The sequence below is a fragment of the Arvicola amphibius genome, chromosome 4 (genome assembly GCF_903992535.2).
Source record: "Arvicola amphibius chromosome 4, mArvAmp1.2, whole genome shotgun sequence".
NCBI classification, from domain to species: domain Eukaryota; kingdom Metazoa; phylum Chordata; class Mammalia; order Rodentia; family Cricetidae; genus Arvicola; species Arvicola amphibius.
The window spans coordinates 51,459,009-51,477,800 of NC_052050.1; the positions used below are offsets into that span (position 1 = coordinate 51,459,009).

The 18,792-nt window shown below is 45.6% G+C and overlaps 1 protein-coding gene across 1 annotated transcript in view; it reads left to right on the plus strand.

Moving 5' to 3' along the window:
- The window catches only part of Dnah2 (dynein axonemal heavy chain 2), a 120,617-nt gene that overhangs the window by 4,090 nt on the left and 97,735 nt on the right, over window positions 1-18,792 (plus strand). The window contains 5 exon segments of the mRNA XM_038325396.1: window positions 7,584-7,630; window positions 10,718-10,888; window positions 15,592-15,820; window positions 18,068-18,178; window positions 18,304-18,542. Coding sequence (XP_038181324.1) covers window positions 7,584-7,630; window positions 10,718-10,888; window positions 15,592-15,820; window positions 18,068-18,178; window positions 18,304-18,542 — 797 coding nt within the window.

The following is an 18,792-nucleotide window of genomic DNA, read 5'->3' on the forward strand; positions in this document are numbered from 1 at the left end:
CCCACTCTATGCTAAGTCCAAGGTCCTCCCAACTCATCAGAATGAAGTCTCAATCCTGAATATCTATGCCCCTAATATAAAAGCTCCCACTTATGTAAAAGAAACACTTCTAGAACTCAAGGCAGCCATCAAACCACACACACTAATAGTTGGAGACTTCAACACTCCTCTCTCACCAATGGACAGGTCAATCAGACAGAAACCTAACAGAGAATTGAAAGACTTAATGGAGGTAATGAACCAAATGGACTTAACAGACATCTATAGAACATTCCACCCAACTATAAAAAACCTTTTTTCCTGCCGGGCGGTGGTGGCGCACGCCTTTAATCCCAGCACTCGGGAGGCAGAGGCAGGCGGATCTCTGTGAGTTCAAGACCAGCCTGGTCTACAAGAGCTAGTTCCAGGACAGGCTCCAAAGCCACAGAGAAACCCTGTCTCGAAAAACCAAAAAAAAAAAAAAAAAAAAAACCAAAAAAAAAAAAAAACAAAAAAAAACTTTTTTCCTTTCTTTTTAATGTTTGTTTTGAAACAGGGTCTCTGTATGTAGTCCTGCCTGTCCTGGAGCTTGCTGTGTAGACCGGGTTGGTCTTGAAGGAACAAGAGATCCACCTGCTGGGATTAAAGACATGCACTGTCGTCATACCTGGCTCTTAAAAGCTCTTACCCGTTAAAAAAATTATTTATTTTTTAAAGGCTTTTAATTGTGTGTGTGTTTGTGCACACAAGTACAGTGTCAGAGGAAGCCAGAGAGAGTGCCTTACTCTCTGGAGTCGGAGTTATGGATAGTTGTAAGCCATTTTATGTGCATGCTGGGAACGTGGGTCCTCTTCAAGAGCAATTTATTTTCTTAACCCCTGAGCCATTTCTTTAGATTCCCTTGCTTTAAAAAAATTACATCTATTTACATATGTGTGTTTGTATGTGTATATTTGTGTATGTGTGTGCATAGATGGGTGTGGAGGCCAGAGGTCGACAACATTGGGTGTCCTGCTCAATAGCTCTCTTCTTCTGATTCTTATTAATATTTTAGACAGATCTCTCAGTGAACCTGTGGCTTGCTGGTTGGCTAGACTGGCTGTCTAGCAAGCCCTAGGGATGCTTTAGTCTCTGCTTCCCCAACAATGGAGTTCTAAGGGTGCACACCCAGCTGTTCACATGGGTGCTGGGGATCCAAGCACAGGTTTGCACAGAAAACTCTTCCCTGACCGAATCCACTCCAGCTCCCAGACAGCCTTTTTATGTTGTGGTGGGGCAGGGCTGGAGAGATGGTTCAGAGATTCCGAGCTTGTACTGATCTTGCAGAGGACCTGGGTTCAGTTCCTTGTACTAAGTCAGGTGACTCCCAGCTGCCTGTAACTCTGGCTCCAGGGCATCAGATACCCTCTTCTGGACTGTAAGGATGCCTACATACTTATGTACATGTGCATACACACACGCGCGCGCACACACACACACACACACTCACACACACACAAAATAAATTTCTGGGGGTTAGAAAGATGGGTCAGCAGTTAAGAGCACTGACTGCTCTTCGAGAAGACCTGGGTTTGATTCCCAGTGCCCACATGGTGGCTCACAACGGTAACTCCAGTTCCAGGGGATCTGATGACGTCTCTCCTCCATAGCCACCAGGTACACATGTGGTACACAGACATACATGCTGGCAAGACACCCCCACACATAAAATAATAATAACTAAATTCTCTTCTTTATGGTACTGGGAGTTGAACCCTGGGCCGTGGGCACACATTCTCCCTTTGAGCCATACCCTGAACATCCTGTCCTTTTCCTTAGGTTTCCTTCAGTTACCATTAATAGGCAAATTCTAGTCAGGTTTATAGTCCTTTTCTGTATGTCTGAAAAGCTCTAATGAGGAACAGGGAAGATGGCTAGGAGGTTAAAAGCATTTGCCTCCAAGCCTGGTGACCCGAGTTCCACCTTTGGGACACATGGCAGAAGGAAAGAACGGGCTCCTACAAGCTGTCCCCTGACTGTCATGCACACTGTGGCACCCTTGTGCCTGCCCCCACCCCTACGCAAATAAATAATGTATTTTTAAAAAACCCCTCAAACCTCTAACTTGCAAATTCCCAACTCTATAAAGTCTGGCATCTAAACTTCGTTGGTGGTGAAGCCTAACCTAGACTGACTCAAAGGTATTTATGATCTGTTCAAGCCACTTAGTATACATAGTCATATATTTTACTACAGAAATACAGTAATAAAAGTTTGGTTGTTAAATATTGTTCTGGAACTCTCTGGAATGGCAGTCAGGGATTCCATACCAAACCATGTTGCATTACTTTTGTAGGCCAACTTGGCATTCAACCTTCTGTGTAGCCAAAGTTAACCTTCAACTTCTGATTCCCCTGCCTCCACCTTCTGAGTGTTGGGGTTATAGGAATGTGCCAACTGAAGATTAAACCCAGGCGTTCATACATGCTACGCAGGCACTCTGCCAACTTAGCTGCATCCCCTAGCCCCTATGTTACATACTATTTGACACTGTTAAATCTTTTTTGTTTGTTTTGTTTTGGAAACAGAGTTTCTCTGTGTAACAGCCCTGGCTGTCCTGGAACTCACTCTGTAGACCAGACTGGCCTTGAACTCATAGAGATCCAGCTGCCTCTGCCTCTCAAGTGCTGGGATTATAGGTGTGTGCCGCCACCACCCAGCAGCACTATGATTATTATTGTTGTTGTTGTTATTTATTTGTATTTATATGGATGTGTGCCTGTGTACCTGCGTGTGTCGTGGCACCTGTGTACAGAGCCCTTCTCTCCTCCTTCCAGTGTGGGCTCCTGGGATTGGTCTTGGGCTTTTAGACTCAATGGGCAAGTGCATTTAGCTACTGGGTTATCTTGCCAGCACCAGCATTTTTTTAAAGATTTATTTTATTTTTAATGGCTTATGTGTATATGTGTGTGCATCTAAGTATGGGTATTGTTCATGTGTGTGCATATGCCTGAGGAGACCAGAGGCGTAGAAAGTTACAGGCAGCTGTGAGCCATCTAACACGTGTGCTGGACATCACACACCGCAAGAGAAGAATGTGCTCTTTTATATATATATGCGGTCCTGGCTGGTTTGGAACTCACTGTGTGGACCGGGCTGACCTTGAACCCACAGAGACTTGCCTGTCAGTCCCTGCCTCCCGAGTGCTAGTGTGCATGTTTTTAAGATGATCGTTATGAGGCTCAGGCTGGCCCTGAGCTGCTTCTCCTACCTCTGCTCTCTCTCCGCTGGGAATATGTAACTGTGGGTACCACCATTCCTGGGTTTCATACAGCAATTTTAAAATCAAAGCTGTTAATAGAGCACAATCCAAAGATATGCTCATTTGATACTTAAATGCTGAGGATCAATGCCAGGAAAATATTAAGGTCTTTGTTTTCCATAATTAAACCATTATGTTTTTACAAGAACAGAAAACTTCATGTGTATAGTAAAAATCCTGCAATTCATAACATACAATATTCTCCAGTCTGAGCTGAGGTGTCTCACGCAGTGTTTGTTGGCAACGTGTTGGCGGTATGTGCAGTGTGGTGTGTATGTGTGTGTGTGTTTAGGATCGAGACTGCAGTGAACCTGTAGGATGCAGCATGGGCAGTGCGTGATGGCCGCTAGATACACCTTGGGTTCATTGTGTATTTGATTTTCTAAGTTTTCAAGAGAAAAGTTATTATATTTCATTTTTATTTATTTGTTCCCTGTGTGTGCATGTGGTGTGCATGTGCCACAGTGCGGGAGTGAGGTCAGAGGACAAGTTGTTGGAGCCAGTTCTCTCCTTCCACCATGTGGGGCCCAGAGATGAAACTCAGAGCACCAGGCTGGTGACGTGGACCTGTACTCGCCAAGCCTTCTTGCTGATCATTAAATTAATTTTGATCAGAAACCTCTTCCTGTTGCCCCATCTTCTGTTATGCAACCCCATGTGGTGTTGCAACCCACGGTCAAGAGGCTGAACCCTAAAGCATACAACCCACTGGTTTTTGACATATTTAAAAGCTGTCCGACCAACCATCAGTACTGTCCAATTTTAGAACAGTTCAGCCTCCCGAAAGAAAGCCACTTAAGCACCTTGACAAATGGGTGCCAGGAGACTCCTGAATCTTTACTGCTTTTTTCCCTCTGTGAGTGTATATGTGTATTTGTGCACATACATGTGTATATATTTAATATATGTGTATATATGCATTTATATATGCATATATGTATGCATCTTGGTTTGACCTTTTTTGTTTGTTTGTTTATTTGTTTTGTTTTTTAAGACAGGGTTTCTCTGTGTAACAGTCCTAGCTGTCCTGGAACTCACTCTGTAGACCAGGCTGGCTTCAAACTCACAGAGATCCGCCTGCCTCTGCCTCCCGAGTGCTGGGATTAAAGGCGTGCACAGCCATCACTCAGCTTGGTTTGACTTTTATTGCTGTGATAAAACACTGACCACATCCAGCCTAGGGAGGGAATGACCCATTGGCTTAGACATCCTGATCACAACCATCATTAAGAGAAGCCAAGCAGGAACTCAAGCAGGGCAGGAACCCGGGGGCAGGAACCGGAGGCAGGAACCAGGGCATTGGCCATGGAGGAATGATGCTGCTCACCGTGGCTCACTAAGCTTGCCTTTTAGATTACTTTTTAAATGTGTATGGAGGTTTTACTTGCATGTTTATCTGTGTATTACACAGGGGCCAGAAGAAAGTGTCACCTGGAACTGGAGTTACAGATGCGTGTTAGCTGCATTGTGGTTGCTGGGAATCAAACCTCTGATTTGTGTGTGGGTGTGTCTATGTGTGTCAGTGTATGCGTGTGGGTGTGTCTGTGTATATGTGTGTCTACGATGCGCGTGGGTGTGTCTATGTATGTGTGTGGGTGTGTCTATGTATGTGTGTCTGTGTATGCATATGGGTGTGTCTCTGTATGCATGTTGGTGTGTCTATGTATGTGTGTCTGTGTATGCGTGTGGGTGTGTCTGTGTATGTGTGTGTCTACGATGTGTGGGTGTGTATGTGTATGTGTGTGTCTACGATGTGTGGGTGTGTATGTGTGTGTCTACGATGTGTGGGTGTGTATGTGTATGTGTGTGTGTGTGTGTGTGTGTGTGTGGTCTGTGTTGTGTGGTGTCTACGATGTGTGTGGGTGATAATGTGTATGGTCCTCTGGAAGAGCAGCCAGTGCTCTTAATGCTGAACCATCCGTTGCTCTAGCTTAGCCTCTTGGCTTACTTTTTTTCATACAACCCAGAAGCACCTGCCCAGGGATGGCCACCCACAGTGGGCTGGCACTCCCTGGCATCAATTATTCATGAAAAAATTCCCCCACAGACTTACCTACAGGCCAGTTTGGTGGGCAGCATTTTTCTCAACTGAGAGTCCATCTGCTCAGGTGACTGTGTCAAGTATAAAATGACAACACCACCAACAAAACCCTAACCCAATGCAGTATGTGTGTATTGGTGTGGGGTGTGTCTGTCTGTGTGTGGGTGTGTCTGTGTGTGGGTGTGTCTGTGTCTGTGTGTGGGTGTGTCTGTGTATGTGTGTGGGTGTGTCTGTGTATGACTGTGGGTGTGTCTCTGTATGTGTGTGGGTGTGTCTATGTGTGGTCGTGTAGGCGTGTGGGGTGGTCTGTGTATGTGTGTCTACGATGTGTTGTGGGTGTATATGTGTACATGTGTATGTGTCTGTATGTGTGTGTGTCTGTGTGTGCGTTGTGAGTGTGTCTGTGTGTGTATACACCATTTGGGCTTGTGAATGCGATGGAGATGCATGCCACAGTGTGCCACAGTGGTCAGAAGAACGGCCTCATGGCTGGTCCTTGTCTCGTTGTTGTTTTTCTGCGCACACACCAGCCTAACTGGTCCACAAGCCTCTGAGATGCTCCTGTCTCTGTGTCCCCTTCTCCCTATGACAAGCTGGGATTAACAGAAGCTTGGACTGCTGCCTTCTGCTTCACACGGGTTTTCGAGATTCCTATTCGGTCTTTCTCTTTACTTTATTCATTTAATTATCTTTGAGACAAGATCTCACCCAGTGCTTAAGTTTGTGTTTCTGAGTGTTGGATCACAGGGTGACCCACTGTGCCCGGCTGGATGTTTGTTTATTCTGAGGCAGGGATTTACTTTGTAATCCACATTGGCACTCAGGGCAGTCCTCCTGCCTAAGTCTCCCGAGGGCCTGGATTACCAGCATGAGTACCACATCTGGCTTAAATGACTAATTAATGGTTCATTCTTTTGTGGTTGCTGGGGATGAAACCCAGAGCCTTGTCCATGCAAGGAAAGAACTCGACCCTGCATTCAGAACCTTGTATTTAGCAGCTCTCCCTCAGATCCTGATGTCACTAATCTATTCTCTTTATAGATTTCCTTTGCTGGACATTTCCTATAGGTGGGATTGTACAATAATGTGCTTTGACGTATCTGGCTTCTTTTTTACTTAGTATAGTTTTCAAGGTTCAACTATGTTGTAGCTTGAGTCTTACTCATTTTTTTTTTTTTTTTTAGCACTTTGTAGATAGCACTTTCTGTTATCTGACTATAGACTTTCTTAATGGCCTTTGGGCTGTTCTCTGCTCCTCTTCTTTCCCCTTGTCTTCTCCCACCTTCCTCCTCAGTCCCTAGGGATGGAACCCAGGGCCTCATGTATGCTCGACAGCTAAATGGACGACTGAGCTACAGCCCTTGCCCGTTTTCTGACATCCCCATTGGAACAGCGCTGCTTTGGCCATCAACAGACTCCTCAACTTCTGCCTCACAAGCTTTCCGGGGGGCCATCGAAGAAGTGGGACTTCCGAGACTCTAGAAGTGGGGTTTCCGAGGGTCATCTAGAGTGGGATTTCTGGGACTATCTTCTTAGAAATGGGATTTCCGGGACTCTCTAGAAGTGGTATTTCGGGACTATTTTCTTAGAAGTGGGATTTCTGGGACTATTTTCTTAGAAGTGGGATATCCGAGACTATCTTCTTAGAAGTGGGATTTCTGGGATTATCATAGACTGGGGATTTTCGGGACTATTCTCTTAGAAGTGGGTTTTCCAAGACTATCTAGAAGTGGATTTCCGGGAACTATCTTCTTAGAAGTGGGATTTTCTGGGACTATCTTCTAGAAGTGGATATCCGAGACTATCTTCTTAGAAGTGGGATTTCTGGGATTATCTAGATGTGGGATTTTCGGGACTATCTGCTTAGAAGTCGGGTTTTCAAGACTATCTAGAAGTGGGATTTCTGGGGGACTATCTAGAAGTCGGATCTCTGGGGACTATCTAGAAGTGGGATTTCCGGGGACTATCTTCTTAGAAGTGGGATATCCGAGACTATCTTCTTAGAAGTGGGATTTCTGGGACCTATCTCTTAGAAGTGGGATATCCGAGACTATCTTCTTAGAAGTGGGATTCCAAGACTATCTAGAAGTGGGATTTATGGGGACTATCTTCTTATAAGTGGATTTCCGGGGGACTATCTAGAAGTGGGATTTCTGGGGACTATCTAGATGTGGGATTTCGGAGACCATCTAGAAGTGGGGTTTTCTGGGTAATGTGGTTCCTGTGTTTGACTTCATTTTTGTATCTTCATTCCTCCCCCAGAGCACCTCCTAGAGGAAGCTGAAGTACGGAAAGATTGGATACCTCAGTAGATGTGGTAGGGTTGGCACCTCTCCCGAGGATCATATTCCTTCCAATAAACTGAGGAACCGAAGCCTCAGTGTGGGGTAGGACAACCTATGAGGAATTCCTTCCAGTTTGTCACTTCCTCCCACTTCTCTCTCCCTGACGGTGACCTGCTCACCACAAAGCCAGCTCATGAGTAGAGGACTCGATGATTGAGCCCCCTCTTTTTCCCCACTTGGGTCAACCCTGATTGGTCTTATGGGTGGACATCTGAAGAACTTGAACACTGAACCAACAGGTAGAGATTGTCCTACTTGGCTAGTAATTTCTAAGATATTCTCTTCCCTTCTATTCTGCAGTTCTCTTTTGGCTGAGGAGTTGATAGAGTCTGCCCTAGTCACCATGAGAAATGGGCACTAAGCCGTGTCTTTCTTCCAAGAGGATGTAGCCTTGCCTGTAGTTACGTAGGTGAGGATGAACAGTGTGCCGACCTTGCGTTCTTCTTCTCTTTAAGATTTGTTTATTTATTATGTATAGACATGCCAGAAGAGGGCACCAGATATCATTATGGATGGTTGTGAACCACCATGTGGTTGCTGGGAATGGAACTCAGGACCACAGGAAAAGCAGCTCTTAACCTCTGAGCCATCTCTCAGCCTCCCCCCTCCCCGCCCTTTTTGAGACAGGGTTTCTCTGTGTAACAGTCCTGTCTGCCATGGAACTCGTTTTGAATAATCCAGCCTGGCCTCGAACTCACTGAGATCTGTCTGTCTCTGCCTCCCAAGTACTGGGAATACAGGCATGTGCCACCACCACCTGGCGACCTTCCTCTTCTAAAAGAAGAAAAGAGACCAATGATAACCCACTGAAAAAGTGATGCCAGCTGAAATGGCACACATTTGCCATCCCTGCACTTGGGAAGCCGAAGCAGGAAGGTTATGTCGGTAAAACCAGATTCTGCTTCAAATAACCAAAAAGACAAAAGAAAAACAAAGAAAGAGAAAGTAAAACTGCATAAATGCACAAACCCAGGCAATTTATAGTATTCCTCCCGACTGTGCTGGACCCAAACCTAGGCGGTACACGAGCACTGTGCTTTGCTTTTAGATTTTGTGGTGGTTGTTTGAAATGGCCTGTAGCCTAGGCTAGCCCCACCGTCTGGAGAGCTCCAGCTGGCCTCAACACTTGCTGCCTTCTTGGCTGAGCCCCGCCTGCTAGGGTGACAAGGTGACGAATGCTTGGGTGAGCCAGGTCCCACTGCACAGGCCTATCGGCCTCAGGTTTCAGTTCTCTTGCTTCTGTTGCCTAGATATCGTTATGTAGCCATGTGTCCCCTGAGACACATGCATCTCAAGTTAAACTTTATTCTTGGTCATTTTATTCTCATAGTAACACTGTGGTGAGGTACCAGTAAACGCACACTTGAAGTACTCAGTATTTCCTCAAGCTAGATCTCTGTACATGGAGTTACCAAACATTAATAAGAATAAGTAAGGATACTAAGAGTGGGGGCTGGAGAGATGGCTCAGTGGCTAAGAGCACTGGCTGCTCTTCCAGAGGACCAGGGTTTGATTCCAGTAGCCACATGGTGGCTGACAACCATCTGTCACTTCTGTTTGATGAGGATCTGACACCTTCTTCTGACCTCCTTGGGTCCCAGGCACGTAAGCAGTGTGTGGGCATACATGCAGGCAAAATACTCACACACATAAACTAAAAATGAGAAATTAAATAAATAGGAACACTAAGAGAAAAGAACGTTGCTCATATTTCTAATACATAAGATAAAGTTTTCCCAACCAGATTGTAATATGCCCTTAATAGCCTAAAACTATGCCTGGCGGTGGTGGCGCACACCTTTAATCCCAGCACTTGGGAGGCAGAGGCAGGCGGATCTCCGTGAGTTCGAGACCAACCTGGTCTACAAGAGCTAGTTCCAGGACAGGCTCCAAAGCTACAGAGAAACCCCTGTCTCGAAAAACAAACAAAACAAAAAAGTCTAAAACTATATCCAGACTAGTCAATTTAGTACATATTAACAAAAATATACAATAAATGATGTCTTTGTTATTTTTTAAAAAGATTTATTTGTTTATTATGTATATAGTATTCTGTCTACATGTATGCCTGATCTCATTACAGATGGTTGTGAGCCACCATATGGTTGCTGGGAATTGAACTCAGGACCTCTGGAAGAGCAGTCAATGCTCTTAACTGCTGAGCCATTTCTCCAGCCCCATCTTTGTTATTTTTATATTTTTTCATTTCAAGTAAAACAGACATGTTTTCATGATTGCATTTTTAGAAAGCTGATGTGCCCTGTCTGTCTTTTGGCCTGGTATTTATTGGGCTTGGGGCTTTCTCACTGGTTTACCCACACCCTGTTCAGGAAAGCATTTAGAAAATTGTCTATTATTTCCTTTTTGGGGGGGGGGGAACTTTGTGATTCTTCCTCATCTTCCAGGGAGGCTGGAGGAAGGACAGTGTGGCGTTCCCAGTCTTCAGAACCACGTCTTCACATTGCCCAGTTTCTTTACCTCGCGCGCTACAGATGGGCCATGTCCTCTCCTCTTTTCCATCTGAGCGCCGTGTTCCTTTCGCGTGCCCCTCTGCACGCGTGCCCCCTGACTGCTGTGCCCCCTGACTGCTGTGCCCCCTGACTGCTGTGCCCCCTGACTGCTGTGCCCACTGACTGTTAGTATCTCACCCTGCAGCACCCAGAAGGGGAAACTGCTGCCGACCTCATCCCTTCCCCACACCGGCACCTCATTGCTCTTAATTCTTTGGTCCAGGCTGATATCCTGTTCCCTTAATTCCTCTTTCCCTCCGAAGTTGAGAATGCTAGAGAATGCATTCTCACAGCCACAGGCAGAAGGGAAATATTTGGGGAAGATAATAGCCCATCGTTTCCCTCTGTGACACATTCTGCTTTTATTCCTGGAGGCAGGGGAGTCTATTGTCTCCTTCCTTCAAAAGCTTGAAACCTATCATTCAGTCTTCCTCAGCTTTCTGGCATCTCCGCTCCCCTCCTAAGTCAGGTGTGTAATTGTGGAGGGGAGAATAGCTTATCCTCACAGCACTGATGGCATGTGTCTCTCTGCTCTTGGTAGAAGCCCCTTTTCCTCGCACGAGCTATGTTGACTGGACTGGCAGATTCCCAGTGGACAGAGGAGCACGACGCTGTTCTGGAACACTTTGTGCAGGACCCTACGGAACCTGCCCTCACCATCTTCGTTGACCCTATTTTTGGGTTTGAAACTGGAGCTGGCATGCCTGTGCAGGTGGGTACCCCACTTTCCATGTGATCCTCCAGGGAGCTGAAGGTGCCCAAGGCCTACGGAGCAAGCAGATGTGCAGAAAAAGATGCTGAGGTGGTAGATGTGGGTAGAGAAAGGCAAGTGGAGGCAGCGTGGTTGGAATTCAGTGGTGGAGTCTGGACAGTAGGCAGCACTCTTGTACAAGTCTTTTAATTAAAGACTTCCAGTTATTTATTTATCCATTTATTTATTTATTTATTTATTTATTTATTTATTTGGCGTGTGTGGTTTGTGTGTGTGTGCACAGACATGCATGTCTTGGCATATTTGTGGCAGTCAGAGAACAACTTGTGGGGGTCATTTCTCTCTGTGTACCTCGTGGGTTTCCAGGCTAGCACGCAGGTCTCCGGCTGGGCGGCCAGCACCTTTAGCTCTGAGCCGTCTCACTGGCGCTGATTCTTTTATTTCCTTCTGTATTTTTGAAACATTTAAAAATAAAATGTTGGGAAAAGTCTGTTGCTTGGCTCTTGTAGGATCATGTACATGAAAGCAGAAAGGTGATATTTAGCATTCTGTGTTGAACCAAGACAAAAGAAGCTTTTATCTATGGATCATTGATGCTCCATCAAACCCAAAAGTGATGAAAAAGATTTTTGTTTTCAAAAGAAAAAATGTGGGCTGGTAATCCCAGCACTCCAGAGGCAGATGCAGGAGGCTCTCTGAATTCGTGGCCAGCCTGGTCTACAGAGCGAGTTCCAGGACGGCCAGGGCTACACAGAGAAACCCTGTTGTGAAACAAACAAACAAAATAACCATTCACAGGGCTGGGGTATAGCTTAGTCTTTTTAGCCTGTGTGAGGCCCTGTGTTCAATCCCCAGCACAGAAAGAGGAAAAAAGATTCATTTCTTTTTACATCCTGACTTTGGATACCATGTGACTGTCGGGTGCTCCCTCTGCCATGCCCACGCCCCTACCATGCTGGGCTGTGCTCTCTCCCCACCTCCCAAATCCATCACCCAGTATCTGAAAAAAGGAGCCAAAAGCAAAACCTGCAAACATAAAACCAAAGCCGCACATAATCTACAAAATACAGAACAAAGGCATAATCAAGTCTAGCAAATTCTAAAAGTAGACGTGCACATTAAATGGGAGACCAATGGACAGCTGAAGCAGAGTCCCCTCTTGGCCACAGCTGGATGGAGGGGACCTTGGAGCAGTCCCAAAATCTCCTAAGAGATTTTGTGTTTTAACAAAGATTTGCTGTCGCCTTAACCACTCGCCCTCCTCACATGGGTCTATCAGCTACAAAAAAAAAAAAAAAAAAAAAAAAAAAAAAAAAAGTGAATAAAATATAAAATACCTAATCCTTTTGCTTTAACTTCAAGAGGCAAAATAAACTGGTCTCTCACAGTGGGACATCAAGAAGTCGCCCACAGTGTGCTAGAGCCAAAAGAGGGAAATTGACAAAGCTGCTCAGGCATGAGCAAAATGGGGGCGAAATTGCATGGCAACGGCGAGCACATTATATCAAGGACAAAGGGAAAAAGAAACAAAGCACGTAGAGGAGGAAAGAGAAGAGACTCCTCACAACAGCTCGTGCGACGGGTGCAACTCGATATGAACATGAATTCAGTCGCTTGGAAAGAGCATAACGGGGGTGATAAAGGTGAGAATGAGATGAAAGGGGGGGGGGTCTGGATTTTAGGGATGAATAAAGCAGCATGTCACAAACCAGAAGACCTGAATAGGTTGTGGCTGAGACTCTGCCACCGTCCGCAGCGCATGGGAAAGGAAAGGCCGAAGACACTACACAATCAGAAGCGGATAGACTTGAGGGATGGGCACAGCCGAAGTGGAGGAGTAGAGAGCCAGTGTGGTGTGGACTCAGAAAGAGCATACAAAGGACTGTCCTGAAACGCAAAGGAACTGATACTGTTTACCGTTCGTTACCCACGCTTAATGTCAGTGTGTATTTTAGTTACAGCACTAAAGCTTAAGGATCCCAATTCTTGGGGAGCGTTAACTGGTTTTCTACAAAGAACATTTAACTTCAACCTAGTAACAAGCAATCAGATAAATCCAAATTAAGGGATATTTTGGAAAACATCTGGCTTGATTCTTAGAAGATTGATAGAACAACATAGAAAGAAAGAAAAAGCTGGAGATGATGGCAACATGCTTGTAATACCACCACATGAGAGGCTGAAACAGAAGTATTGGAGTTCAGTTAAGACTGCCTCAGTACACACGCACACATGCACACACGCACACATGCACACACATACTCGCACACACAGAGGATAGCAAAGGATGGGGAATTGTTGAAATGAAAGGAGGGTGTGGTAGACCAAGACAGGAGTGTTATGAGTTCAAGGCCAGTATTGGTCACAGAGAGAGTTCTAGGCCACCTGAGTATGAAATTTTGTCTCAAAAAGAAAAAGAAAAAAAGCCCACCCCAAACACCATAATCTCTCTCTCTCTCCTCTCTCTCCTCGTCTCTCTTCTCTCTCTCTCTCTCTCTCTCTCACACACACACAACCACATTCACCCACACAGAGTGCTAGACATGATGATGCACACCTTTAACCTCAACACGTGAGAGGCAGAGGCAGGGGGAATCCCTGTGAGTTGAAGGCCATTCTAGTTTATGTAGCAATGCATTCCAGGACAGCCTGGGGTACATAGTGAGGCCCTGTTTCAGAACAGAAACAAAAGCAAACAGTAGCAACCACAAAATCAGACATGACCATGTATGATCCTGGCTTGGATATGAACGGACTACTGGAGAAAAGTCAATATGGGCATATATTATATTGTATAGGTCAATTTTTTCTAGTGCGATAATTACAGTGCTAGGTATTTTTAGAAGATACAGACCATGTATTAAGGGTGTGGTGTCCAGATGCCTGCAGCTCACAGGCTCCAGTGTAGAGAGAGGAGGCAAACATGTGAAGTGTTAACGTTGAATCTAGGTGAAAAGCATATTTTGTTAATTTTATTTTCCTTGAAATTTTTCTGTGAATCGCCTTTTTTTTTTTGGAAGTAAAAATTGAGAGAACTGGGAGTGGTGGCCACGTCTGCAGTCCTAGCAGCTGGAAAGCAGAAGCAGAATTTCTGTAAGCTTGAGACCAGTCTGGGCTCAAGTGAGTTCTAAGTCATGGCTTCATAGCAGAGACCTGGTCTCAGAACAAAAAAAAAAACCCAACTCACATATGTGTGCACAAACACGTGCACGCGCGTGCGCACGCACACACGCGCGCGCGCGCACACACACACACACAGAGGTGAGCGCCAGGGAAATGGCTCAACAGATCATGGTATTTTCCATACAAACTTGATGATCAGAGTCTTCTCCCATAAATCCATGATAGAAGGAAAGACTTGACTCCCTGAATTGTCATTGTCCTCTCTCCTCTTCATGTGTGCTGTGGAACGTGCACGCCCTTGCTTGTTCTCTCTCTCTCTCTCTGGACACAGCGCACGCTGCTGTGCCCTACATTCCACACTTGCTTCCTTTGCCTTACACTGGAGTTTTTATGATTTAGTTCCTCCATTCCCCCCCCCCCCCCCCTCTCTCTCTCTCTCTCTCTCTCTCTCTCTCTCACACACACACACACACACACACACACACACTTACAATAATAATAAATAAATGGGGAAAATTGGGTAGGGATGTAGTTTCCCAGTAGAGCATGTACCTAGCATGTGTGAGATCCAGTAACCAGTCCCTGGCACTAGAGAAAGAAAGGATCGTCTGGAGATGTCTCTGGGTGAAGAGACATGTATTTGAAGCTTAGCAATCCTTGTATCAACTTTAGTTTCTTTTTATTCTATTAAATTCAAACAAAATTAGATGTAATACCTTTAAAAAATAGCAGAATTCTCCTTTATCTCTGTGTGTGTGTGTTGGTCAAATCTTTTCATCTCTGTGACGGATACTGAAGCAAAGCATCTTTTGGTTTTGTTTCATAACCAAGCAAAGCTACAGTTCTGAATGTAGCCACAGCAGAGCCTCGCGTGGGTAAAGCTGAGTGCGAAAGGGAAACTGGGAAGAGGATGCAGAGCGAAGCCTGGTGTGAAGCTGACGCGTGCACTGTAAACCTTGCGCCCAAGAGCTTGTCCTCAGCTGTGCATGAAGTTCCTCCCCAACTTGAGATCCTGGGGTAGAGGGAAAGCAACTGAAATGAGAAATCCTAGATAATTTTTTCTTTTTTGGTTTTTCAAGAGGGTTTCTCTGTGTATCCCTGGCTGTCTCAGAACTCATTCTGTAGACCAGGCTATCCTTAAACTTGGAGATCTGCCTGCCTCTGCTTCTTGAGGCCTGGGATTAAAAGTGTGTGCCACCACCACCCAATAATTATTTCTTACTTGCAATTTTCTTTCTTGATCTCTTTTTTTCTCCCTTCTTTTTCCATGGCTGGAAGAAGTACCTATTCTATCCTGTCCATCTACCTTTTCACCTAGTAAGCATTTATTGCTCATCTAGTACATGCTGGACATAGTGTGTTAGATTGTGGCTTAAGTTGAGCAAAATAGAGTCTGTACCCTTAAGGCATGTTTATTCATTTCCTCCCCACATCTTCGAGTGTGGAATCTACATCCCTGGGAAGGACAGGAGGTAGGGACATAGACAGAGCTCAGCCTGGCTTTCACCAGGGAGCCTTGGGTTTCTTTGGGCATCTTGGTGGGTCCTGGAGACTGAACTCGGATCTGTTGTTTCCTGCAGACTCAGAATCAGATTGTGTACTTCATTCGGCAAGCTCCTGTTCCTATCACCTTGGAGAACTTTGAGACAACTGTGCAGTTCGGGACAGTGCGGGGCGCCTACATCCCAGCTTTGCTTCGGCTGCTCAGTGGTGTCTATGTCCCGCAGATTTTTATGAATACAACTTGGCCTGAGAGCATCCGAAATCACTTTGTTTCACATTTGCATAGGTTTTTGGCCTGCCTGACAGGTAAGCCTGAGGCTGGGGCAGCTAACTTCTCCAGGGTGGGGTGACGAGGCGCGGGGCGGTGCGTCTCATTGATCTTCTTATGTGTTTGGTGATGGAGCTAAGGATTAGACGCAGGGCCTCCCATGTGCTAATCACACATTCTACCATCGATCCACACCACCAACCCTGTTAATATTCATACTCAAATCAATATCAAAAGAGTGCCCTTTTAGCACTGAGGACCAAACTCAGGGTTTCATGTATGCTAGTTAAGTGCTTGTATGACAAAGTTATATTCCCAGCCTTTAAAAGACTCTTGGAATGAAATCTTACCATGTGGAGCATCCACATGCATGGTAATACCCATGTGCTTAAACATGTGTGTACACAGAAGCATAAGCATATGTTTCCACATATCCTGACTTGGGCTCGGACAGTGGCTCAGTTGCTAGAGGCACAAAACCCTGGGTTGGGTTCCCACTTTCCGTAACCTGAGGATAGTACACACATTTGTGATTCCAACCCTTGGAAGGTAGAGGTGGGAGGAACAGACATTCAAAGTCATTCTTAGCTACATTGTGAGTGTGAGACCAGCTTAAGACACAGGAAACTAGAAGATAATGACAAAGAGTGGAGCCTGGCATGGTGGCACATATCTGTAATTCTAGCACTCAGGAGGCAGAGGCAGAGGGATCAGAAATTCAAGATGGATTTGGTACATAGAAGATGAACATGGTACATAGACATACTTGTAAGAAAAACATTCGTTCATATTAAATAAGTAAATCTAAAAATATTAAAAACAAAATAAGTCATTTCTATCCAGTGCTTATTCTTTTTGTTTGTTTTGTTCTTTTTTTTTTTTAAGACAGGATTTCACTATTTAGCCCTGGCTGTTCTGGAACTCACTGTATAAACCAGACTGGCCTCAAGCTCACAGAGATCCGCCTGCCTCTGCCTCCCAAGTGCTGGGATTAAAGGCGTGCGCCACCCTTGTCCAATCCAGTGTCTGTCTGTCCTTTTGTTTGCGGTATCATATAAAATACTGTCTCAGATAACTTTTTCTTTAAGTATTATAATGTAAAGCATTCCTATTAATAAATAATTAATAAAGACCTCCTCAGAGGGTCGGGTGTGGTGGCTCAGGCCTTTGATCCCAGTCCTCTGGAGGCAGAGGTAGGAAGATCTTTCTCTCTCTTTCTGTGAATTTCAGGGCAGACTCAAGCGAAATAGAACAACAAAAACCAAAACAGCAACAAAGAAAAGAACATTTGAGTATCTCCGAATAATAAAGACTAGTCACAGGAGGGGGGCTCAGAGGTAGAGCTTTTGCTTGAAATGTCAGAGGTCTGCAGCTTGATCCTCGACGCTGCCAAACAAAGCCTTGGTCAATGCTGAATATAGTATTGTTGCAAAAATTGTCTTCCAATTTAGATACACTTTTCTAATATAGAACTTGTTCAGACCTGCTCAAACTGGAGTTGGAGACTGTTCTGAGTACATGAAGCATAAGGAGAAATATAGGCGCTGGGAGGGGCAGCTGGGGACTTGTGCGTATTGTGGAGGATGTGGCGCAGATAGCGAAATTATTTTATGGTAATTTCTTAACAGACCTCCTGGAGCTTTGCCACTTGGCTTCTGTTAGTTCTGCTCTCTATACTAAAGAAGTCTGAGTCATAGTTACTCCTGTCTGTTCTCCTAAAATACATATGCTGCCTTTGCTGTCTGTGGGGATTGGTTTTAGATACTCCATTCTGTGGATATTCAAGCCCCTTAGAAAATGGTGCAGTAATTGTATATAACCTCCATATATCTTCCCATGTGCTTTAAATAACCTCTAGATTATTCATAGCCCCTTATACAATGCCAACAAGTGTGGTGCTGTTTGGGGTGATGACAGAAGGGCACATTCAATACGGATGTAGTTTGTAAAAACTTTGGGGGGCAGGTAAGATGACTCAATGGGTCTGACGACCTGAGTTCCAGCCTCCGACCCCCACGGTTGAAGGAGAGAGCCAACTCCTGCAGGGTGGCCTCTGATTTCCACTCTGTGGCATGCCTGGGGATACATGGGACCCTGTCTAAGGACACTGAAAACAGTGGAGTTTTTTTTGAATTGTAGACGTTGAAACCGTGAAGCCTGTGGATACACAGAGTTAGCCAACTTGAGGGGGGCTGTACTTCCTGCCCCCCCCCCATTGACCATCAATCATAATTTATACAGAGGCAGCAAAGTCCACCCTTGGAATTTTCCTGGTCCTTTTTTAGATACTCGGTACAAGCTTGAGGGTCACACCGTCCTGTACATCCCTGCAGAGGCCATCAACATGAACCCTGAGGTAGTGGTAAAGGACAAGGAGCTGGTACAGCGCCTGGAGAGTGAGTGCCTAGCTTTGGCAGTGTCTGGAGTGAGGGCAGGGTTGAGGGTGGGGAAGGCAGCTCCAGCTGTTCAGCATTGAGGGCACAGCTCAGCAGCGGGAAATGTTCCCCCTTCTCCTCCGCAGCCTCCATGATCCACTGGACCCGGCAGATCAAGGAGGTGCTGAGTGCTCAGGAATCTGTGGAGACGGGGGAAAATTTAGGTCCTTTGGAAGAGATCGAGTTCTGGCACAATCGCTGCATGGACCTCTCTGGCATCAGCAAGCAGCTTGTGAAGCAGGGAGTGAAGCACATCGAGTCCATCCTGCTGCTCTCTAAGTCGTCCTACCTACCGCCCTTTATGAAACTGGCCCAGCAGATCCAGGTGGAGGGGATCAGAGACTGGGAGTTTAGGGGAAGTGGGCAGTGGCTGGGAGGGTCTGGGGTGGGCGTGAGAAGTGGGAGGCGGGCAACTAACCACAAGGCACAGACTGACCCAGCAACGTGGACATGTAGAAGACGTGAGCAGGGGGTAAAGGTCCCTGGGGGCTGTTTTCAGTGTCCTTAGACAGGGTCCCATGTATCCCCAGGCATGCCAACCCACAGGAGTTGCTCTCCCCTTCAACCGTAGAGGT